Raw genomic sequence first — 24,555 nt, forward strand, 5'->3', positions numbered from 1 at the left:
TTAAAGGAAAAGCTCAACATTTTGAGAGTTGTTAGTAAATCCTAATTTGCATTACTCTGTCTCTAAATACATTCAGACTTCATTTCACTGAAGTTTATAGTTTGATTGGTCAAAATGATTAAACTACAACAGATGTGAATTCCTTGGGGACTATTTTCAGCTGCCCATTAATACACACTGTGCTCTAGTGAGGATCTCTGGCACAGAAGCAGTGTATGTGGGATTGACTCAAAATAACAAGTGGGTTTTTATAAGAAGGACAAAAGTGACAGAACAATTACATGAATGAATAAATAGATAAATACAGTTTGCGATGAAAAAGGCTATTTCTGTATCTATTTATTTATACATTTATTGATGTAAGTACAGAGTTCAAGTCAGGACACAGTTAGATTCGATTAGCATGAAGACAGGAAACCTCTACACCTCCACTCTGTTATATCCTTTTAACTTAAGAGAAAAGGTAAACTAACACATTGTGATTGTAGAGGGAGTTGAAGTGTGGGAGTCTTTCCTCAGGCTTTAAGCTAAGTAACTCCAGCTCTGTTCTTAACACAAAGACATGAGATTAATATTGATCTTTTCATCTCGCTCCCGGAAACAAAGCAAATGAGTGCATTTCTCAAAATAAAAAGGACCACTGTCTGGGCCACAAGGGTTGTTAACACAGTGTGAACTCCTGCCATAAATCACTCTGTTGATCTGAAGGCAGTAAACCTCCTTCACAGCAGACGTGTTGACGTGTGGGGAAGAGGAAAAGCACAGGTGTGACGGGAGTTTGATGGACGAAAAAAAGAATGTGAACTTCATTTTAAGGTCTCACCGAAACATATCCATCCATAAATCAAAAAGAAAGCACAGGCAGGGGATGAAATACTTTGACCGCGGCAGAATAAACCATGTAGATGTACCTCTGTAGTGGAAGAGACCGTTCCCATCCACAAACACCACCTGCAGACAAGACACAACACATTCACAACCAACATTTACCAGAAAATACTTCAACTGGTAACAGTTGTTTGTTTTAATGTTTCTTCAAATCAAGATAGAACTCAATTCATTTGTAATTGTTTGAAGCTGGTAAACAATTTTCTTCTGTCAGTGTGAGATCAACACAAACTACAGCTGATACTGTTTCATTTCTAAAACACCATAAATGTCAAGTAAAATATGAATTACATCAAAAATAGTTTTTTAAAAAAAAACGTTTTCTAGGTCTTAAGTGCCTCAGACATTTTGTCAAGCAGTAAAAGCACAGGTACAGTGAGTAATGCTACACACACAATGCAGAGCAGAGGCATTGTTAATGTTATTAGTTCCAACTGCACCCTCTCACATGACAAGTTCAAGATGCCTGCCGAGAAACTTCTTATTATGAGGATCTATATTCTTTGGTCCCAACTGCAGCTACTGTCTGATACACTGTCAGATGTGGAGCGAGGAAGCAGAGCATCTTCATCCTGAGCTTCAAAAGATTAAAGTTAGAAAAGAGACAAGATCCTCAAAGCAACATTCTCCTTTCTCCAGCTCCAACACACCAATACATTCTTAAAACTCAAAACCTTTTTTTTGCTGTAGTGAACAGTAAGATATAAGCATATTAAGGGACTGTAGTGGAGGTAAAAATGTGCGTGTGCAAAAGTGAGTTTGCATGTGTTCCTTTGACAGAGAGACAGTCAGAGTGAGGGGAGGACGTGGGCTGAAACAAACACGACTGTGCGGCTGAGGAGGAAACAGAGGCGAAGTTTGGAGAAACAGTGAGAGATGGAACACAGGAGCTTTGTCCCAGAAACTAAAACTCATTCAGGGTTTTTTAACGTGCATGAAGTGAGGGAAGGTTCACAACATTAATTATCTAGAACTCAACTCGCTCCATAACTGCCACAGATTAACAAGTGCAATGCCAGTTTTAAACCTGCCTGCTTGATGTGAGCTGTTTGTGTCGCCTGTGGTAATCCCCACAGAGCTACTGTACTTCTGAGGAAGTGGAAGAAAACTCTTTCAACTTGGGCTGCCGACTGAAGGCACACTGCCCCGCCCCCACTGACTGCTACAGAGCGCTGGTCGCCTGTTTATTCAAAGTTTACTAATATTGAACGTATGGCGTGTTCACATCATACCAAATTCAACACCGCTCTTCTATGTTAGCATATAATAATGACTAATTCTAACATAAGTGTGTTAGCATGCTGCCTTTAGCATTGAAATCAAAGAACAAAAGAGCCAAGCTTGACTGAAGGCTAATGAGTACAATTGCGTAATTTTAAGTACGACAATAGAACCTGCAATCTTTTTTAACGCAACAAATCTCCCTTGATATACAGTAGTACACAACAGGGCCTATTTTTGGTGCCATTTTTCACTTAGCATAGACAGTTAGTCTGGCTTAATCTTAAGTGTAAAAAATATACTTACTCCAAAAACTGGCTTTTGTTTAGTTTTTTTAACAAAAAACAAACAATCTTATAAAAAAAGTAATTCATGGTTATTTTTGGGGGTGCTCTGTCAGGGAGCCAACATCTGTTCATCCAGTACTGTGAAGCAACAATAAAAACATAATAAATAGCTTAAGAGATTTTTGTGACAGAGCCAGGCTCGCTCTCCTTGCCTCCAGTCTTAAAGGGGACATAGCATGCCCATTTTACCACAAGTTGATATGGTTCCTTGGGGTCTTAATGAAATGTCTGTAACATACTTTGGTCAAAATACCACAAGGATCATATAAAACAGCACCCTTTTTACCCTGTATAAAACAGCCCTCCACAGAGTGACCTGTTTTGACTGCCTGTTCCTTTAAATGCTAATGAGCCAGCTCCCCCCTCTCCCCATGATTTTAAACGATAAATTACATATTTTATATGATATAAATTATCAAATATGCATCCCAAACTTTGTATTCCCCTTGTTGTCCTGGAGTTTTAATTTTCCCAATCACATAATTAAATGTCCCCCTCTGCCCATCCACTACAAGCACACAAGCAGACAGACAGAGAGAAAGAGAGGGGGGGCTATGAAGACCATCATTTACCCCGAACCCCGACATTCAACGGGTACAACAACAAGCGGAGAAAGCAGAATCGCGGGCTGACCTTATATATACAGTCTATGGGGCTGACCAGCGGAGAAATGCTCGTCCCGTGTGAACAGCCAGGCGGCTGCGCGCTGGAGAACGGCGCTGCGCTGCCTCGCTGCGCGCTTCAGCGTCCGGTGTACCAGCGTAACTACTGTAACCCGGCGTAACTACTGTAACCCGGCGTGAGTAGAGCTGACACATACACAGGAAGCTCATTCAAGTCACACAGCTTAGAGGAACCATAACAAAATGCGCGAGTGTTTTTTTCCCAGAGTTTTTGGATTGGTAGACATGCCAGATACCCACATTAACGTGTAGAAGCACTAACAAAGTGGAATTTTCATGATATGTCCCCTTTAATGCTATAGGTTTACGCAAAGACATAAGAATATTAATCTTCTTATTTCACTCTCGGAAAGACAGCAAATTCGTACATTTCCCAAAACTTGAAATTAGAGTAATAACAAGTTATTTTAATTCATATATATGTAATAAGCATTCCAGCTTAGTGTGGCTTCCTTTGGGTAAATGCAAAAATAAAACAGAAAAAAGACACACCAAAACTCAACTCCAAAACCATATTTAAATATTTTGACATTTAAAAAGAACTTTGCTGCAAATAAAACAAGAGGGCAACATCATTAAGGATTTAGGGACCCAGACAGAGACACAGGCAAAGGCAGATAGGAGCAGTGAAGATATTCTAATATCTAGGGCTTCAGATGCTCTGGCAGGGAGATTCCAAACAGGATGCAAAACAGGTGATCCAAACACAAGGGACCTGAGCAAAAGCACAGGGTAACACAGGCGAGTGGAACCGACGAATCTACAGAGTGAGGGAGAACACGTGACTAAATACACACAGGGGGCAGAGGAAGTGAGGCACGGGTGTAAGACATCAGGGCGGAGAAGGTAAGTTAACACACTGGGGAGGTCAAATATCATTAGACATTTGAGGAAGGTAATTCTCAAAAAAAACAGGAAACCTTTAACAGAGTCTGGTCAAGAAGTCTCTCTGGGGGAAGATCATGACAGCTATGGTACAAGGGTGTAATATAGAGAAATGTTTCTTATAGGCCCGTTTCAAAACAGATATTTTGACATGCCACAGTAGGAAAAGCACAAGTGTAATGATGGCTCAATTCCATTTATCTGTTTCATTTTCAGAGTTGTGGTGTTGTGCATGCAGTCCACTGTCACACTTCCATGGCTTATACATATTTTACACAACAATTAGCAGGTTTACGCAGGTAAAACTCCTTTCCCATTGCTAGTAGCGATCTGCCAATTTTTTTTCCCCCTGTGCGTCATGTTCGACATCACGCACACACCGAAAACTGAGGCCCGTATGATACAGGTGTGAACGCACTCAGATAGGATAGAACATTTGGAGGTGGTCTGGTCCACATGTGTCCACATTCTTTTAGCGGTGTGAACACAAATCCGTCCTGGGGACCTCCTACTGGCGTCCTTATTAACACTGATCAAAACTCATATCAATACTTTCCTTAAATTGGTAAGATCTTTCTTCACAGCTGCACGAGATTCATTCAGGCTCTCCTGACTCGTGTCTCTACCTCTCTTTTGTTCACTCATGCTGGCAGTCACACACACGCGCACCGCACACACACACACACACACACACAGAGCGACATCAGACACTTAAGGAAAAGAAAAACAAAAAAAGCATCATATGTCTCCTTTGAAAATGTCTGCTGTGAGAAACGGCCTTTACCTGTGTGTGTGTGTGTAGAAGCTGACCTGAGGGAGAAGTGTGGGCTGCTTCCTCTGCAGCCGCTGCAGAGCCTCCAGGAGGAAGGGGGTTTCTCTGAAGGCCAGGAAACCAGCTATGTAGGGGGCTGTCAGAGTCACCATCTGACTGTCCTCATACAGCACCTGGCAGGAGGGGGTGAAACTGTGACTTTTGTTTGTGACTCTTTCAGGGCAGCACAGTGGCTGCGTGGTTGTAAACTCAGGTGTACAAAGAGCTGGTCCATCCACGGGTCAATCCACAGTTGTAATATAACAGCACTGGGATTGGACACATGATGTAAAAATTACTGACTTGTGCACTACTCTGCATCAATACTATATTTATACTGTACATTATCAACATTTAGTCTCATCTATTGTCAAGAGGAGTTGAGATCCCTATGTCTGATCATTGCCTGAGGCTCCTGTATGGACAATGTTGAATGTTCTTTCCCTCAGCCTTTATTAAAAATCTATACACAGAGGTCTCACTACTGTGCTGCTTTGTGGGAGCAGCACAGTAGTGCGGGGGTTAGCACTATCGCCTAGAGGATCCTGATTCTGTTGGGGTCTTCCTGCATGGACTTTGCATGTTCTCCCCATGTATGTGTGGGTTTTCTCCGGGTACTCCGGCTCCTCCCACAGTCCAATCACATGCAGATTGAGGTTAGGTTAACTGGAGACTCTAATAACAGTAGGTGTGAATGTGAATGGTTGTTTGTTGGCTCTAAGATACGCTGGTGACCTGTCCAGGCTGTGCCCCGCCTCTCCCATGATGTCACCCTCAAAGGATAAGTGGTTAAGATAATGGATGGATGGTGTTGAGTGATTGAACCATTACATCATGTAACCACTAGAGTGCTGATTTGCAATACATCCGGTATGATGTAATGAATAACAGCAGTAAATAAATGGTAAATGGTCTGTATTTATATGTTTCTATGTGCAGCACTTACTCTATCACACATCATTCATACGCTGCCGACATCAGGGGCAATTTGGGGTCCAGTATCTTGCGCAAGATGGGGATCAAACTGCTGACCTTCTGGTAAGAGGACAACCCGCTCTACCTCCTGAGCCACAGCCGCTCAAACAGAACAAAAGAGTGAATGCTGCCTGTGTAGCTCATGTATGTGTGTTTAACCCTTCTTCTAGATGTGTGTAAGAAGAGGGGGGGGAGCTTGTTACAAAGTATATAACAGAGATTAAGAAATCTCAGTTCTTCATGTTGTGAGTATCTGCAGTGGTCAATCTTTAACAGATCAAAGGAATAGAGGATTAAACATTCTTTGTAGATTTGACCAACCTGTTGTCGACTATTTGGGGTTGAAGTCTCCTGTGTTCACAAACTGTCATGGACATGGAATCTTGATCTGTATTATGGGACTTTGTACAGAGTCAGGCTCTTCACTGGATCACCTAAGCTCCATGGCTAAAAAAGGCCACGTAGTCTCTCCTCTCTCTTAAGTATAATATCATTAGTGTGTCAGCTGTTTATATTATCTTTAATTTAATCAAATTACAAATACATTTAATTGTATTGTAGTATAATGCATATATTTTATTATATAGTTCTAATTTTTTTTTACATACTTTCATTCATATTCTGATTCTGTGCATCTGTACATATTTCTATTCTTGGTTGGAGCAACTGGAACAAAACCCAATTTCACCGGAGGATCAATAAAGTAGTGCACTTCTGATTCTGAGTCTGAAAAATGTGTGTCGTTGAATGGAGCTCAGACAGTCACACTGTCAGGGTTCAGGATCTGCAGGCTTCAGAGATAATAATGTGTGCAGCCCAGTGTATGTGTGAGTCCACACTCCACAGTCACACACACAAGCTGTGCAAGATGATCCCTAACATCCCCCATCTGGTACAAAATGAAACATCTGCTACTTCTTGTTGTTTAATGGCTCTGAACATATTCTGAACACTGCATAAAGTTTTCATACATGATTTACCTGCTGTGTAGGAACTGGATTCTGTTAAATCAAGGTTATACAGATTCACAATAAAACTGCTTTTTGCCTGCTACAGCATAAACATGTCTCCTCATCTGAAAGCAGGGACACACACCGCTCGAGTTACACCTTAGCGTTCTGAACTCGTTACCACAGGGAACAGCTATTCTGCAAACATCAACATGAGTCCGTTTAGATGTTCAGTGATGCTGATGGCTGTGGTCATTTTCATTCAACACCACTGATGCTAAAATAAAGCTACAGTTAATCAACACAAGTTTTATTCCATTGTGCCTTCATACCGCCGCCTGCTCAGCTCTCAATCACACACACACAATGACCTCACTCACTGAGGTGCTTTAGGGCTAAAGGAGCGCTTCTGTAATTTAATCTATTTTCAATCTATTCTTTATTTCCTTTTAGAAATTTACTAAATATTCACAACACATTTAAAATCTATTTTGATACTATTTTTGACTGCAAATAAGTTGTCAAAGTCACTACAGCCTTCCTCCCAAACCTCCAGCTGTGGCTCAATAAAGATTCAACCTGCCTGCGATGCTCAACTCCAGCTACACTCAGACACATCCTCACTGGTTGTAGTCCCGAGGTAGGTACACATGGAGACACAACCAAGAACTGAGATGCCTGGAAGCAACAATCGAAACCAAGAGAACTGCTACCAATATCTTGCCCTCCAGAACACCGAGCACAGTTCCAAGGACACCATTTGTCCGAGAAGGGGAACAGGGACAGAGAGGGCCTCCTCCACTGACCAGTAGTGTTCAGTTGGAGTGAGCCTGAGACTGGGAAATGCTGGCGAATATAGGCCAGTGGCATGTAGTCCCATCACAATTTGTCACCACCACCCTAGAACCATATCCTGTACTTTGGTCCAAAACCCTGCGTGTTGTCTACTTCATAGAACCTGGGAGGATGGGAAATGGCATCTGAGGCAGAACAACAAGGCTGCAGAGCAAAAGTCCACCAGTGGAGGCTGTCTGCAGGAGCTTTATTGCAACATCCACCTTCCAGTTGCCCTGCGCCAGATCATTAAAGAAACATCAGGAACTGCGGAACGCTGCAGCCAATGGGAAGATCCCAACTGGGCCCAAAGATGTTAAAGGGGACATAGCATGCAAATTCCACTTTGTTAGTGCTTCTACAGGTTAATGTGGGTATCTGGCATGTCTACCAACCCAAAAACTCTGGGAAAAAACACTCGCGCGTTTTGTTATAGTTCCTCTAAGTCAGAAACGTCATGCTTGAGCGACTCGATTGCGCTTCCTGGGTATTGTGTCGTAACAAGGAACTGGAAGTCTCCTACATGGTCTTGGCCCCCCGTCCCCATCGCTTTGCTCTCGGGCTCGGCGCTGGAGAACGGCGCTGCGCTGCCTCGCAGCGGTCTTCCACACTGCCAGCTGTGTGGAAGACTTCCACGATGTTCAGCTCTACTGTACGCGGGTTACAGTAGTTCCGCGGGTTACAGTAGTTCCGCCGGGTTACAGTAGTTACGCCGGGTACACAGGGCGCGAGCGCCGCAGCGAGGCAGCAGCGCCGTTCTCCAGCGCGCAGCCGCCTGGCTGTTCACACGGGCGAGCATTTCTCCGCTGGTCAGCCCCATAGACTGTATATATAAGGTCAGCCCGCGATTCTGCTTTCTCCGCTTGTTGTTGTACCCGTTGAATGTCAGGGTTCGGGGGTCTTCATAGCCCCCCCACCCCTCTTTCTCTCTCTGTCTGTCTGCTTGTGTGCTTGTAGTGGATGGGCAGAGGGGGACATTTAATTATGTGATTGGGAAAATTAAAACTCCAGGACAACAAGGGGAATACAAAGTATGGGATGCATATTTGATAATTTATATCATATAAAATATGTAATTTATATCGTTTAAAATCATGGGGGGAGAGGGGGGAGGGGGGAGCTGGCTCATTAGCATTTAAAGGAACAGGCACTCAAAACAGGTCACTCTGTGGAGGGCTGTTTTATACAGGGTAAAAAGGGTGCTGTTTTATATGATCCTTGTGGTATTTTGACCAAAGTATGTTACAGACATTTCATTAAGACCCCAAGGAACCATATCAACTTGTGGTAAAATGGGCATGCTATGTCCCCTTTAAAGACACACACCCAGGTCTGATCAGCCTGTGACTAGCCTGCATTAGAAGATGTCTTGTGATGATTAAAAGTCACAATACCCAATGACGCAAAGGTACACAACCGACAACATGTCTTAAACATCCCCTGGTGGTCCCTGATATCTGCTGGTGGTCCCTAATATGCTGGTGATCCCTGATATCTGCTGGTGATCCCTGATATCTGCTGATGGTTGGAAACTTATCAACAAACTAGTGCAGAAGATTTTCAAACATTAAAATATAGAATAAATATCTACGGCCATTTTCTAATCTTATCATCTGATTGCTTAATTGATAAGACACAGACCAATGGTATGGCGTGCTCATGGTTTTACAAGCTACAATCTTCTGGTTGAAAACAAATTTCATCGAGCAAAAGTCAGAATAATCCAAGTTTTTTACATTATGTTCTGCAAAAAAATGTCATTTCTGCACAAGTAGGGCAACATATACACAAGTATACATGTGAAAGGCTGATACCAACTGATGTCAATGCATCCGTCAGGGTCTAGTAAGCTTGTAAGTGCAATCAAACTGACATTTACAGTAATGTGTTTCTTTACAGTTAGTACACACTGGCAGGCTTCGGGCATCTCTCTATCTTACACTGATCTATTTTGAGCAACACAATGGCAGGTGAACATATCTCCCATGATGATTCCACGGTTCCTTGACACAACAATGTCATCTGAATAGAAATGTCACATCAGAAATGTCAGCTCCCTTTCAGGATATGTCTTGACAGCAGTGACCTTCATTCCCCTACACCAATAATAAAAATAGTCTGTCAACAAGCTGTTTAAAATTGAAAAGATACTTGTTCTTTGTATGCTGTGTGATACGTTGATCTTCTGTTTTAGACTAAACTTATTTAAATGCAACCTTCACAATAAAAATAAATAAACTCAGCAGCAGTGGTTTCACTGTGCATCATGATACTCGTCATATTTTGCGTCACAAATGGCCTTCAGGGGCAGTTTTGCAGGTTTAGAGGGAACATGGTCTCGTTATTGGACAGCATTTCTGAGCCACATTTCATTAGCCTTGTTGGGACCATGTATCAACAACGTACACTGGAAAATGTCATTAATCATAATGGGCTGTATGTAGGGAAGGTGACGGCAGCCGTTATTAATGCAGAGATCAACAGCAGGAGAGGAGAGAGCCTGTGAGAGGCTGCATGGAAAAGTAATTGAAGCGAAAATAGGGACTTTGAAGGTCATTCTAACAATGTTGGGTTTAACAGGACTCAACCTCGAGCTGTTTATTAAACCAAAGCCCTGCCGTTTATTCATGTTGCTTTCTATAATTAAACAGGCTGCTTAGGTTGTATTGAAAATGTTCATTAAGATCTGATGTCCATCATTGTGTTGGTAAAGAATGTTCAAGACCATTGCAGTTATTGGACAAGGAACAGGTTAGTGATTAGAAGATCATTTCACAAAATGAATCAATAACATTCAAAATCCCTTTTAAATTTTCGTGTTCTTTTGAAAGGTTTGAGAAATAACATATTTCCCACATTTCACAGATCATTTAGAAGTATTTGTATCCCTTCATTATATTGTACGGGACATACTGTGTATTTCTATATCCTAATACTACAAGATCCTTTCATTCAGTGGCAAAATACAAGTTGACCAGGCATAATGTGAAAGGTGTCACTCAACTTTGCAAATACCTTCAGCTCTACGGAGCTTTTGCTGTAACTTTTTTGGTTCACACTCGCTGAAGGACAGACAAAAACAGTAACTCATTCAATATATAGAACAAGTAAGTGTGTAATACGTCTAATTTTAAAGTTGTGTGTCCTGTTGTGTATCCTATAAAAACCACGTAGTAAAGCAACCGCTCGCAAGTCAATAATTCATATCCTTAGAACTTTCATGAAAACTGATGTTTATCAACAACTCAATAGTTTGATGACAGAGACACATCAGTGTTCATAGGTGATCTTTAAAATGCATCATTGTCAGTCAGGTCAGGAAATTATGGACTATAGGACATCAGAGCTCATCTGTCTGTGTTTCTGTGACATCAGAGCTCATCTGTCTGTGTTTCTCTGACATCAGAGCTCATCTGTCTGTGTTTCTGTGACATCAGAGCTCATCTGTCTGTGTTTCTCTGACATCAGAGCTCACCTGTCTGTGTTTCTGTGACATCAGAGCTCATCTGTCTGTGTTTCTCTGACATCAGAGCTCATCTGTCTGTGTTTCTCTGACATCAGAGCTCACCTGTCTGTGTTTCTGTGACATCAGAGCTCATCTGTCTGTGTTTCTCTGACATCAGAGCTCATCTGTCTGTGTTTCTCTGACATCAGAGCTCATCTGTCTGTGTTTCTCTGACATCAGAGCTCATCTGTCTGTGTTTCTCTGACATCAGAGCTCATCTGTCTGTGTTTCTCTGACATCAGAGCTCATCTGTCTGTGTTTCTGTGACATCAGAGCTCATCTGTCTGTGTTTCTGTGACATCAGAGCTCATCTGTCTGTGTTTCTGTGACATCAGAGCTCACCTGTCTGTGTTTCTCTGACATCAGAGCTCATCTGTCTGTGTTTCTGTGACATCAGAGCTCATCTGTCTGTGTTTCTGTGACATCAGAGCTCATCTGTCTGTGTTTCTGTGACATCAGAGCTCATCTGTCTGTGTTTCTGTGACATCAGAGGTCATCGAGAGCTTGAATAAAATTAGCTGTGACTTTTTCTAATAAGTGGAGCTTTGTGAGAGGTGGGAGGCTGCGCTACAGACACTGCTGCTGTTCCCACCGTCACAACTAGAGGTCAACAAAGCTCAGAGATTCCTACGTTCCCCTGTGATCATTGGGCATAGCGAGGGGACGGCTCACCTCCAGGTCGGGGTAGCTGAGCACTACAAGCTGGGCGCAGGCGTTGACGTCGTCCCTTTTGATGAAGGAGAGGTCCACTCCACCGACTCTCTCCAGGCCAGAGTAGCCTGGAGTCATCTGCCAGTCTTCAGTGTCCTCCTCCACCACCTGCTGTCTCAGACGAGCCTGCTCACTGCACAGAGAGACCATCACTCAGTGGAGCTGTGAAGCCTCAACAGAGGCCGATACACACACATGTGAGAATATCTTTTTGTAATTCAAATGCTTCTTCTTTTTTTTTTTTTGCAACAAAATACTGCAGCATACGAAGTAGGAGATTCAGTACAGATCATTCACACAGAAGAGGTTGACACGCCATAGAATAAAATAAAATACAATAAACCGTGGGCACTAAGGATATGTAGCTATTAATTAACATATTTGAATACATTTTAGACTCAACTTGACGTGAAGACAGAAATATTTCTACGTCTCAGTTATATTTCCCCCAATATTAATTTTACCTTACAAATGTTAATCATTTAATTCTTTTGCCATGGGACATGTAGGATTTTTCCAGTTTTGTAAATGAGTGTTGCAGCTATAACTGAATTTGCTAATCCTTGCATTGGGTATTATTGATTTGTCCCGAGGAGAGAAAATCATGGGTGTGATGGTAGAGCTGAACCTGCAAATTCACCAATATTTCAGATATTTCACACCAGAATAGGGTTTGTGTCGGTAACCCTCCTGGATCATGTGCAATTACAGGTGTCACCACTGGAATTGTGTTTATAAAACAAAACCAAGCTTTTAAAATGTTCAGAGGTAATGCTAAGTACTTGGTTACAGAGTTACACAGCAGCTTATCATCTTTAAAAATACTTCAAATATAATGTCTCATTTGTAAATATTTCCACACGACCCCTTTACTTACAAGCTTATATTTATTTAGCAAATTCGAATATGACATAATTACCCCTCTCATGCAAATCATTGAGTTTTTACTCCTTTAGACAGTCTCTCCAGTAAACTGTCCATATTTTAGGACATGCCAATATTGAGATTTGTTTGCATTTGTAATATTAGTTATATAATCCACTGAAAAAGAAACTTCATGTAGATTTTATTTAATAATAAGTAAAACATACTGTAGCTGTTACATCCCATTAAGTTTCTCCACTTCCTCTTTCATTTTCTGCATTACTAACATATCCTTTCTTTCTAGTTCCCGGTCAATTCACTACTACACATACACACATCAATATTAGCTGTTCACTTTCCTATCCCTGTTTTTCCTGCCTATAAACCTCTGGATATAGGCTGCTCATTCCATGTCCACTGTTTTCCTTGTGTTCATTCATTTCAGTGTTTTTCCTGGTGTTTCATCGCTGTGTGTGACCTTTGCTTGTGTTTTTGGATTCTAGACTTTTGTTTTTTGCCTTATCTGTATTGAAAGTAAAAGCGCAACGTTTGTTTTGATGCAACAGTGCTTTATATCAAGCTAAATTACAGAGCTTTTATCTTGAAAAGCTGTGAAATTGGTTCTGAAGATTGTGTCGGTATATTAACAGACCTCTGAAATAGCTGACAAAAATGGTGAATGATGAGCACAACGTTTTCTAACTTCACTCTGCACCATAGACTGTTTATACAAATCTTTCCACACAACATCCAGAACATAAACAATAAAAAGAGACAGTATATTGTAGAACTGTTTGAAGAGGACTCACTAATGTCAAGGAATAATTCTGAAGTAGCTCCACAGCATTAACACAGGACAAGAGAACAGGCAGGCACTAGTTTGTATAAAACAAATCAAGAAAAAAGCCTTTGGTATTTTATTCATTATACTTACACCTAAATATAGAGAAACGAATCAAAATGAATAATGAAAAAAGAGCTTTCTCATTCTGAGCATTCTTGTACAGTTTGGTATATGGCTGGTCAAAACTTTCTTCCAGTAGTTTTTAGGTCTGAGTTTTTTTTTTTAAAGATTGAAAACACACACAGAGAGAGAGAGAGAGACAGACAGACAGACAGACAGACAGACAGACAGACAGAGAGACAGAGACAGATAGACAGACAGACAGACAGACAGAGACAGAGAGAGACAGAGACAGACAGACAGACAGACAGACAGACTCATTTCAAACCCACAAAGCCCTGGTTGCTGAGGAGGGGGCTCAGGTCCAGAGCTGCTGGTGACAGTGTCAGACTCTAACAACAGGCAGTAAACTGTAGTAACATCTATCTGCAGCTCATGGAGCAGTCGGCTCTTTAACAGGCTCCTGCCTCAGGTCAGTAGAAACACATGCAGTGTAAATCCAGGTGTGTGACTCACCTCTCCCACTGTGTGACCAGCTCCTCTGCTGGCGGAGCAGACATCTTCGTTTGTTTGAATATGTCTATGAATGATATATAGGAACATGTATACAGAACAATTCAACCAACACAAACAACGTGAGGACTGGACAGGCTGTTTTGCTTCCGTGTAGCGACGTCACTGGGAGGCGGAGCCTATGACGAGAATCGGTGATGTGGTGTTATCTGGGCAAACGCTGCCATCTAGTGGCATAAAGGGAAAATTACATAAATATATAAAATAATAATAATAATAACTTTATTTGTATAGCACTTATCTAAACAAGGTTACAAAGTGCTTCACAAAAATCCATGGCAAAAAGCTGAATAAACTGAAATAAAAGGTAATCAAATCAGTACAATTTAAAACGTCAAATCATAACATAATAAAGTCAAGACCTTAAAATGTATAGAGAATCCCAACAGTTCCCACAAGAAGACCACATGCAACACATTGCAGTGTGATGGATCACAGAAATATGATCTCATCCTCCACATCCAGTGCAGTAACTGGAAACAGACTCAACTGAATAAAAAAATGCTACAAAAGCAGAACTTAATTTGCCTGTGGAACTGTTATTGTATATTTTCTCAAAATTTTATAGGAAATATGATGTATGTCAAGGCTCTGTTCTCAGCCCCCTGCTTTTCTTTTTAAGTAATCTCTTGGCTTATAGAATGAGTTTAATGCTAAACTGACGCTATTAATAATCACAACAATAACATGAATCCAAGGCTTCTTACCTATCTGCTAGAAAATCTGTCTCATGAAAATTCCTGCCTCTGGCAAATCAGAGATGTTGGTTATTAATCGCTTACCTACAGCTGCTCTAACAGTACCTGAGAGAAAGATTCAGACTGGAAAATAGTGGTGTGCAATCAGGAAATTAAGGTTAATGGGGACATATCATTATTAAAGTCAGTGAGTATTTATGAAACCCATTTTTATGATTCTCAATAATTAAAGTCATTAAAAAATGAATGCAGTCAGTGGCACAGTGAATACAAAGGGTCAGGAGACACACTGACCAAGTTTGCTGCAATAAACACTGCAAACAATTAAAGATGCTCATGCTCATTCCCCAAGTCACGTGTTTTTTATCACGATAGCTTTACGTACAATGTAACCATACTCCGTGATCACAATGAAAACTAGCACAGCCACAGGACAAACAAATGAATTTGACACATGTACTTGCTCATAGTTCAAGTTTAATGTTTTTAAAACATGTAAAGGCGCCATATTCTCATTAATCCAAATATGTACTTTTTACATTATTTCTCACATGAAGATAAAGAGAAGATATGCAACGATGTCAGAAAAAGAAGCAGAGACAGACAAATGTGTTGAACAGTCAAGACAAACAGTTATAGCCCTCACTTGTCATTGAGATCTTGATGAACAGGTTCAGTGTTTATGCCTATGGCTTCAATCAAAAGGTCCACTCTGATTTCTATAGATACACACCATGGAGTGTTAGAAAGCAAAACTGTAAAACTGGAGTGTACAAGAGACAAAGAGGGAGAAAGGGAAATATGAGTAGTTAATTGAACTGATGCTACTTGTTTCATCAGTTGAACCGTTGAAGGAATGGAAATCTAGTCTCCTGAAGAAATATCAGGTAAAGGAAGGTTAGTTGTGTGATTGAGACATGCTCCTCCAGACTCGTGAGTGGAAACACACTTGCTCTGTGCAGCCGAGTCAGAGTTTACACACATTTTACAGGCATCTCTTAAAAGCCACCGTTCATAACCTTTACTCCTTTACACAACTATTCACACCTAATATCCCTCAGTCTGAGGAGGTCCTTTTTCTCACTAAAGCATTTCATGTTATTGCAGTTATGACATAGTTATCACACGTTAACCCTTGACCTTTCATTTACAGTTTCAAACAAGCATGTATCAAAAACGACAACAGGCAGAGCCAGGAGTTTCAGGAGGAAGCCTCCATCTCGGGTTTTTTTTTTCTTTTTTTCGTTTGTTTGTTTTTGCTGTGAGCTGCACTCGGTTACCATGGCAACAGCACCTGATGACTCCTGGCAATGGTGATTGTTTCTGCCCTCTGCGGGCAGTCGGATCTATGTGAAGTCATCAGTGCTCATTAACCAAATAGTGTATTTAAAAAACTGTTGCATGGATGTGTTGCATTTAGAAATGTTTCTTAATTCACAATCGCTCATGTATTACAGTGATGACCTTGAAAAAAAAGCAGGTACGTTTCTAAGTGATGCTTACAAAGGCTAAAATGGTATTTATTGACACATGGCTCTTAAAATGGCTATTTCTTAACTTTTAAATAATACATCTGTAAACCCAATCACCACGTGACCATGCAGCAAAAACACCACACTGCTTCACCTCATCAAAAACTCATCCCAAAATATCAGTAACATTTTTAGCTCCAACCAACACGAGCACATGTACAGTTTCAACATGCCTCCAAATGATAATCACAAAGTAACATTCACCCCTAATGCACACTGAAATCTACACCTCTCTGGAAAAACAAATATCGAATGACGGCAGTGCTGCCCAATGACACAAGAACCTTCCAAATTCAGGCATTTCATTGGTTCGCGAGTGCTGACCAATCAGTAGCACATTCACAAATCAGTGACAAGGCATCACCTTGACGACCTGATTCTGACTCATTCCTCAACTGTGCACAGAATGAACATAAATCAAACTAACAATGGACATTTCCAGGTAACGTTTACAGAAATAAAAGGATAATAAAAAGGTGCCCAGGAGAAAATCTGGGAAGACATGTTTTTTTTTTTTTTTTGCTTCTCTCCTGACATAATGGTAACAGAGACAACAAGTGATAATGCTGATGCCAGAGTTTAGCTGTTCACTGGCTCAGTTTGCCTGTCTGTCTGCCTGTCCACAGCAAGAGGGTCATCTGCAATCGGCACCCATGATCCTCCACAAACCTCAAAATGATAAATAGAAACTTTTCACACAGTAGAAAGTCAAACTCCTGTTATTGCTTCTAGTGGATTACTTCGCTGAGAGTCAGACCCGGGTCAAATAGTCTGCTTTTCAAAGTGTGATAAAGCCCTCGTGAGACAGATGCGTGAGCTTTGCGTCATGTGACAATACAATGGACGCCAAAAAGATGCAGGAAAACGTTTGTACACTTTCCTGTCAAGTGGAGACTGTGCTTACTCCATCTGTATTGTCATGATTCACTGAGCTCCACCCACTCTGTTAACTCCACACTGTTTAAAAAGAAACAACATTATATGCAGCTGAAATTCGACCCAGGTCTAGTTAAGAGTTTACCGCACCCACACTTGACCTATAAACAGTTCACCAGATTAAACAAACCTCTCTGGTAACAATATGGCAAACATTTTTTTTGCATCAAACGTCCATTTTGTATGTTGACATGTTGGTGTTGTTTAATGTATGTAGCAGCACATCCAGGCTTTTCAGCCACCGCACAGGAATGAGCTCTTCCTCATCTCAGTGCTGTGTATGTGAATGTACACATAAGTAAGTGCATATATGTAACAGCGCCTCCAGTGTTGTCGTCCCGTCTCGTCGTTCCCAGAATGAGAATATTGCTTCTTCCCGCTTCCGGTGCCACAAAGGCCCCTCGACCCAATTCTTGACTTTTAACCTTCCCACCCTGCACGTGATGCAAACAAACATACCGCTAATATACTGATTGTAGCTGCTGCCTAGCAGAGACGCCAGGCACAATAAATATTTGACCTTTGTGCAAAAATCAGCCCTTTAATTTGCACAGTCTCCTTTTTTTCTTTTTGCTTCAGATTTATTTGTATTCTTTGTCTTCTGTTTGTGCAAGCTTGCATGCTTCAGTTCTATAGAGACTGGCTGTGCAATAGGAACAGAGTCCAAAACAAGAAGGGGGGGTTGGCTTCAATGTTGATGGTAAGGTCAGTCAGGGGGGGGATTATGGGGATTGAAGTCCTCTGCTTCCATTTTCTACCTGGAGATCATCGAGCTGGATTGTGATTGGCTGGAGGAGGTGGTGGCGGCGCTGAGCTGAGAGAAGCCGCTGTGGCTCGACTCCAGGCTGGTCATCGAACCCCTGAGAGAAGAGACAGAGACAGATAACATGTGAGGAGACGCTCATTTCAGCTGCTTTATGCAGCACCTAAGCAGCCCCCAGTCTGCCTGTGACTAACTGAAAGCAGTCTGTGTGCATAACTCGTGCTCATGATGCAGAACCATGCAGACAACTTGCACCTTCCGGAGGGAAATGTACCCACAGTGTTAAACACCAAACGCTAAGGTTCCACAAAAGGCTGCAACAACCAATGAGGATGTGTTAGAGGACATAAAAAAATACCTTTGTGGGGAAAGGTTTTGCTTAACTTCAGTGAGTTTCATTGAGGACAGAATCAAAAGTCTTTTGTGGCTTAACTTATATTTCTTTTTTGTATTTTTTGCATTAAATTCTGCATAAATATATCAAAACATGTTTTAAATAAAGACCTTACATTCAAAGTATATGCAGCAGGAAGCTGCTTGATGCTTTTGTTTGGATCAAAGAGTCATTAAGTTTCTATGAACTCAGTTTACTCGTTTATCTTTTACATTCTACTGCACCTAGTTAAAACTAATGCAGTCAAATAGTCTGCTGCAGGTGTTGTTGAATTGTACTAAATTGTACAGACAAGTGTTGCTATTATTTCGCCCTACCCTGTGATACTACGGAGGACAGGCTAAATAACACAAAGACCTCTCTGCACAATGGAACACAGTTCACCAGCGCCACCGACTCCAGCCGCTGCATGATTGTTAAGTTCAATGAACTACTCTCTTGAAACTGTACATTATAACCTGAATTACAACTGTATGTAAACCTTCATAACACATTATAATCCAATAGAATGACTTGCATTAACAGCTGAAAGGAAATATTCATACAATTAAAAAAAAGTCAAATATGACAATTTTCATTTTTTACTAGTATAATATTGTATAATAGTGTAATATGTTTTTTGTATCTTAACTTAAAAAGATATTAAGTGTTAAAGGCGAGTGCAAGCATAAAACAAGGAGAGAGAGAGTGGGGGAAAACATGCAGCAAAGGGCCGGGTCAGAACCCAACATGAAACCACTGCAGGACGACTCAGGCGGTTTCCATTGAAAACGATATTAAAGCTGGAGCCACGAATCACACTTTTGCTTCATAAATGACTTAAACTATCAACTGCTTCTGACAAATGACATGAATTTGTTGTAGTATTGTGATCACTTTTGTAATGCTTTGTTCTTATCATCCATCCTATTGGAGCGATTCTAACCTTGGGGCCAGGAGCAACCAACGGTTTGCCAGGTGCTTACATAAACATCTTTAAAATGTACATAAAATATGTCAATTCTATAGTAATGTTGACCTTTTAAAGTCAAGGGTCACTGCATCACAAGCAAAAAACACGATTCCCAAATTTATTTTCGTATGTAGCTATGCGTAAAATATTACCTAAATTTCATATTCACTTAGTTTAGGTTGAATTTCATACGTAAATCTCAACCAAATGTGTAAACCATTAGAAAAGCATCCTGTTAAATACCACTACAATGAGTTAGATGGTGATCTCAAGTCAGTTTTAGACGGCAAGGTCAAATGAAAAAACAGGGAAACTGAAAGCAAAGTGAGGTTCAGTAGGTTGGGTAGTAAACATGAATGAGTATTGAATAACAAATAACAGGAAATGAATTTGCATGTGGATAAAAAATGTTGTGTGGGCGATTGGATACACCGAAACTGACAACAAGTCTGAACTTAACTAAGATTCCTGATATTGTTAGTCATGCAAGCAGGGTGACTGAAGCCAGTGAATTAAACTGTAGTCTCCGTGCAAGGACACTTTCTCCAGCGAGAATAAAGCAGCAAAGTCCTGTTAGCCAGCGCTAACAAATTCTAAATTTTGAGCAAAAACAGATGCGATCAAGCATCTCTTTGCTGCTTTAGAATCTTGACTCCCACTGAGGAGCATTCAGATTAGCAGCCAAAAGCAGCAGCAATGAGGATGAGGATCTAGTGCTTCAGGAAAAGGGGCAAACACTGAGCCACTTACAAACTCTGCACATCACAGCAAGCGGTTCTTCATTGTAAGAAGACAGAGCAGGAGGAGGACGAGGAGGAGGAAGAGGAAGAGAAGGGGTAGGAGGAGGACGAAGATGGGGTTGTGAGGGACAAAAAAGGAGTGGATTGGACAGAAAAAGATTAACAGAGTTTCCAAGGGAGAGAAGTATCCTCATTTTAAAACTCTGGGCCAAAACAATCCTGATGCTCTTGAGGCACTTCATAAAGGTCATTATAGGAACATGACAGATTAAATGTGTACTAGGTTGTAGAGAAGGAAAACGTAAAGAAGACAGGAGTGAGAAATGAGAAAACATAAAGGAAAGTAAAAGTTTGAAATCAAGACTATACATCATGGTTAAACATCTGAAAAACTGCAAAAATATGGACACATACAAACTACATGTATATAAAATGGACACAAAATTATGTTTTTTTCTGTCAATCACTCACACATTCACAAACCTGAAGTCCTCAGATCCCAACACTTCGGTGTAGTACATGACTTTACACTTGTGCGAGGAGACCTGCAAGGTGGCCAGCACATCGTCCACTCGGGGCAGGTTAGTGGCCGAGCAGGCCGGCATGTTGTGGAACTTCCATTGGAGGATGTAGAAACCTGGCCATCGCGTTATATGGGAGCCCTAAAGACAGAATACAGATAACGTCAATGGCCAACAAGCAAAGAAACGTTAACATTTATGGTTTGTCAATGTTAAGATATTATTCATGATCCTGGATGCTCACCTGTACGCTCTCCCCCTCCTTACAAGTAAGTGGGGACTCCACCATGCTGTAATCTTGCCCCAGCGTCCACGACTTGTCGATAAGCTGGACGTTGTTGACGACTGGAGAAGTGATGCCGTGGGCCACCAAGGCCTCTTTGCGTGGCGCCTGGGGGGCCCGCTTGGAGTGGAAGATGTTGAAAACGACGTCGCCCTTGCACATGTCAAAGTCCCAGGTAATGACTGAGGAGGCGTCGATGATTTCTATCAGCAGCTAGTTGGAGGAAAGAGAAGAGGGAGAGAAGTGATTCAGTGATGTCTCAGGAAAGAAAGAAAAGGACCAAACAAAACAATGAGAAACATTTTACAACTCTCTCTAGTTCTCGTTTCTTATTTTTCTCATTCTTTTTTACTGCTATTAAAGGCAGCGCTGCGCTGCGAGAAAGAAATGAATCTCATACTGTTCTCTTCGTTCATGTTGCTCCATATCTGAGATTCTTACCAAAATAAGAAAAAAAAATAGAGGAATCAGTGGACATCTGTGTGTGATGGTCACAGGCTCATCACCATGAAATCTAAACTGCTTCCAGAAGGCTGATTATGCCTGACGATGCATCCCTCCCTTTGGAATAAATTATATAACGGGACAGTAACAGCAGATTATGATTCAACATTTGGTCCACATCTGAACTCAGAAACCATTAAGAAGTAATCTACATGTAACAGCCACTAGGTGGCAGAACTTTCAACAAAACTTGCATCTGTGACCTAATGCAGATCTACATTGTCCTGCCCTACATTCACGTAAAACATCATCACAGGATTATCATCTTTACTTCTCACGTCGGTGCTCTGTGTTCAGCCTCACCTCGTGCGGTGCTCCCTTGAAGATGCTGGCGCTTTGGTAGATTGTCTCTGTCCACAGGCGGATGTCCTCACTCTCCACCTCCTCGGCTGTGCGGTACATGGATTTGGGAACCAGGCCGCCTTCTGGTACCTCGCACTGCAGAGAAAAAGCAATGCATGTTCACACATGCAGAGACAGAAGCACACATGGAACTGGGTCAGCATATCTGAGGGATCTGCTCCTGACACCACCTGAGATCTCAGATAGTGTGGTGTCCCAGAAAGTTCAGCTTCAGAATTTAATTATTTTGATAAAAAAAAAACATCTAACAAGTTAAAATCTTCATCAGACTCTCACCATACACTCTCCTCCCAGGAAGTCGGGGATGATCTCTTTGTCGATGTAGTCGACCAGACCTCCAGGACCCTGGTAGTCATTGCCTGCATAGATGAGGAACTTCTTTCGGGTGTTTTCATCAATGAATGGACTCACCTAAGGCCAGGGGCAGAAGTGGTTTTATCAAATTGGTTGTAAAATGGGCAAAACGTGTAAATTTACAGCAACAACAAAAGCAGAGCAGAATGTGTGCACGTGTTGTTTGGAGTTATCAGTTTGTAAAACTTGCATTTTCTAACAGAGTTAGTTATATTTAAGGCAATACTTGTTTTTGTGTAGCTGTGATATGGTGATGTTTAGGTTGTTTCCTCCTACTCTATTTTTCGAGTTACTGTGACTCTGTCCTGGTTCTCACCAGTGTCCATAAGACAGGGAAGACCCTGGGAGCTCTTAGTATAAGCAGCCGTCCCAGAGTCTCTGGGTAGTTGGCCTCCACAACCTCGATGATCCTCAGCAGCGCCTTGACTCCCGGACGCCACAGGTGACGCATGTTCAGTCCCTCCAGATCTACCAGACAAGTCCAACAGCTACAGAGGAGGAAGTGAGAGGATTAGAGTGTGCATAAGTGTACACACACACACACACACACACACACACACACACACACACACACACACACACACACACACACACACACACACACACACACACACACACACACACACACACACACACACACACACACACACACACACACACACCTGGGTTACAGCCTCTCTCTGACCACTTAGCACCCGTCACCCTTCAGTGAAGCTTAAGTGGTGAAGGCAATGCTTGCTAATTTGGGATCTCCTCTCGCCCCTCCCCATGCTTCCTCCATCTCCACAACTTTTGTCTTCCCTCCATGCGCTCCAGCTGAGAACTGTGATGTGCCAGCCATTCATGCTTCACATGCTTTCCTGTGAGGCTCTTATCCTAGCCACCTCCTCCTGTTTTAGAGGGCTGACAGATGACAGATTCCATCTCTGTTCCCTCACTCTCACCCTGTCTCTCCATCGCCATTTGAATCAGTGCACTCAGAGACGGGCCTCATGCATTCTTTCCATTTTGGTAGTGATAATACTCCTCTGGACTGACTCATGCGTTGTGTGAATGATTGTGTGTGTACTATCAAGGCTGCAACTACTGAACTGAATCCAGACAGCTTGAGTTGTTTGGTGATTTAAAAAAAAAAAAAAGCTTTTCATATACTTTTGAGCAATTAGCTCTGATTTCCCTTATCATTTGCTGGATATGTTATCTTTTTTAGGATTAATCATTGTTAATTGTCAGTTTTTTTACTTAGTCCACTTTGTAGTCTTAATTGCACTCTGGTCTTTATATCACAGTCTTAAGACAATGTAATTCTGCATTTCGCCTGAATTATACAACCTTATGATACTTTTCTTTTACAAAATGCCCATCACGCATTCCAGGAGTCAGATATTTTTTAATTGCTTGTTTGTAGTAAACCAACACTCAAAAAATCGAAAGAGATTCAATTTACAAATATATTTTACTTTGTAAAATAGCAAATGCACAAATCTGAGGAAAAAAACAACTAGAGAAAGTTGACATTTTGCCAGATAACTTGATGGACTTTGATCAGTGCTGAAGGTTTACCTGATGGGTCGACCAAACACCTTGGTGTTCTCCTCACAGCGTCTCAGACCCTCCTCATTGATAGACAGCACCTACAATGACACGATATACACTCATTGCTCTGTGTTTTTACATGTCGGTAACCAGAGCAACGTACAGTTCAAGCAGCTTTATAAATAAGCAGACTATTTATACATGGCCTGTACTGTATACATCCTGTTGTTAATACACCAGTCAGGACATGCCACTGCACACTCATTCCGTGTAATCCAACTACCTACTGCCTGCCCTATAAACCCATACTGAAACATGCAAACTCAGAGTGTGTTGCAGCTTGTGTTACGTACATGTCTGAGTAGAGACTCCTCTCCCAGAGCACGGACCAGTCCTTTAGTGTCCATCTGGCCAAGCCTTAGGATGTACAATGGACGACCATCTAGACAAACAAAACAAATATTTACATGATCCATCACACTGTTTACATTCTGCGAGGCTGAAAGTTAAGTGGAAAGGCCTGCATTATGTGCATGTCTGTTCTTCTGTTACGTAAAGCAGTAAGTGACTGTGTACAATGGGAAATACTTTCATGTTTTGCCCCTGTTGATCTGGAACAAATACATACGGTTTTGTGGACTCAAACACTTCACCCCTCCCATCAGCATAGCGGTGAGTAGATAATGAGTGCATTTAAATTTTTGGAGGAACTATCCTTTAAAGCTACTTAAATGTAACTCTGTGTGTGTGTGTGTGTGTGTGTGTGTGTGTGTGTGTGTGTGTGTGTGTGTGTGTGTGTGTGTGTGTGTGTGTGTGTGTGAACTTGTG

At 41.5% G+C, this 24,555-nt stretch overlaps 2 protein-coding genes across 5 annotated transcripts in view; both read right to left on the minus strand.

Moving 5' to 3' along the window:
• LOC118101415 (endonuclease V) overlaps window positions 1-14,390 on the minus strand; it is a 72,829-nt gene extending 58,439 nt beyond the window's left edge. Inside the window, exons 1-4 of the mRNA XM_035147166.2 lie at window positions 14,095-14,390; window positions 11,772-11,943; window positions 4,835-4,969; window positions 912-951 (exon numbers count right to left, since the gene is read on the minus strand). Coding sequence (XP_035003057.2) covers window positions 912-951; window positions 4,835-4,969; window positions 11,772-11,943; window positions 14,095-14,138 — 391 coding nt within the window. The 5' untranslated portion in view covers window positions 14,139-14,390. The remainder of the gene's footprint in view (window positions 1-911; window positions 952-4,834; window positions 4,970-11,771; window positions 11,944-14,094) is intronic.
• Window positions 14,391-15,308: 918 nt separating this feature from the next.
• si:dkey-237i9.1 (SEC14-like protein 1) overlaps window positions 15,309-24,555 on the minus strand; it is a 32,044-nt gene continuing 22,797 nt past the window's right edge. Inside the window, exons 9-17 of one of the 4 annotated variants that reach the window (XM_035147144.1) lie at window positions 24,081-24,169; window positions 23,755-23,825; window positions 22,508-22,679; window positions 22,114-22,248; window positions 21,778-21,912; window positions 20,932-21,183; window positions 20,638-20,828; window positions 20,177-20,203; window positions 15,309-18,177 (exon numbers count right to left, since the gene is read on the minus strand). In XM_035147144.1, coding sequence (XP_035003035.1) covers window positions 18,072-18,177; window positions 20,177-20,203; window positions 20,638-20,828; window positions 20,932-21,183; window positions 21,778-21,912; window positions 22,114-22,248; window positions 22,508-22,679; window positions 23,755-23,825; window positions 24,081-24,169 — 1,178 coding nt within the window. In that variant the 3' untranslated portion in view covers window positions 15,309-18,071. The remainder of the gene's footprint in view (window positions 18,178-20,176; window positions 20,204-20,637; window positions 20,829-20,931; window positions 21,184-21,777; window positions 21,913-22,113; window positions 22,249-22,507; window positions 22,680-23,754; window positions 23,826-24,080; window positions 24,170-24,555) is intronic. The other 3 variants (XM_035147126.1, XM_035147153.1, XM_035147135.1) reach the window with 3 other exon arrangements.

This window comes from Hippoglossus stenolepis, chromosome 2 (genome assembly GCF_022539355.2).
Source record: "Hippoglossus stenolepis isolate QCI-W04-F060 chromosome 2, HSTE1.2, whole genome shotgun sequence".
NCBI lineage: Eukaryota > Metazoa > Chordata > Actinopteri > Pleuronectiformes > Pleuronectidae > Hippoglossus > Hippoglossus stenolepis.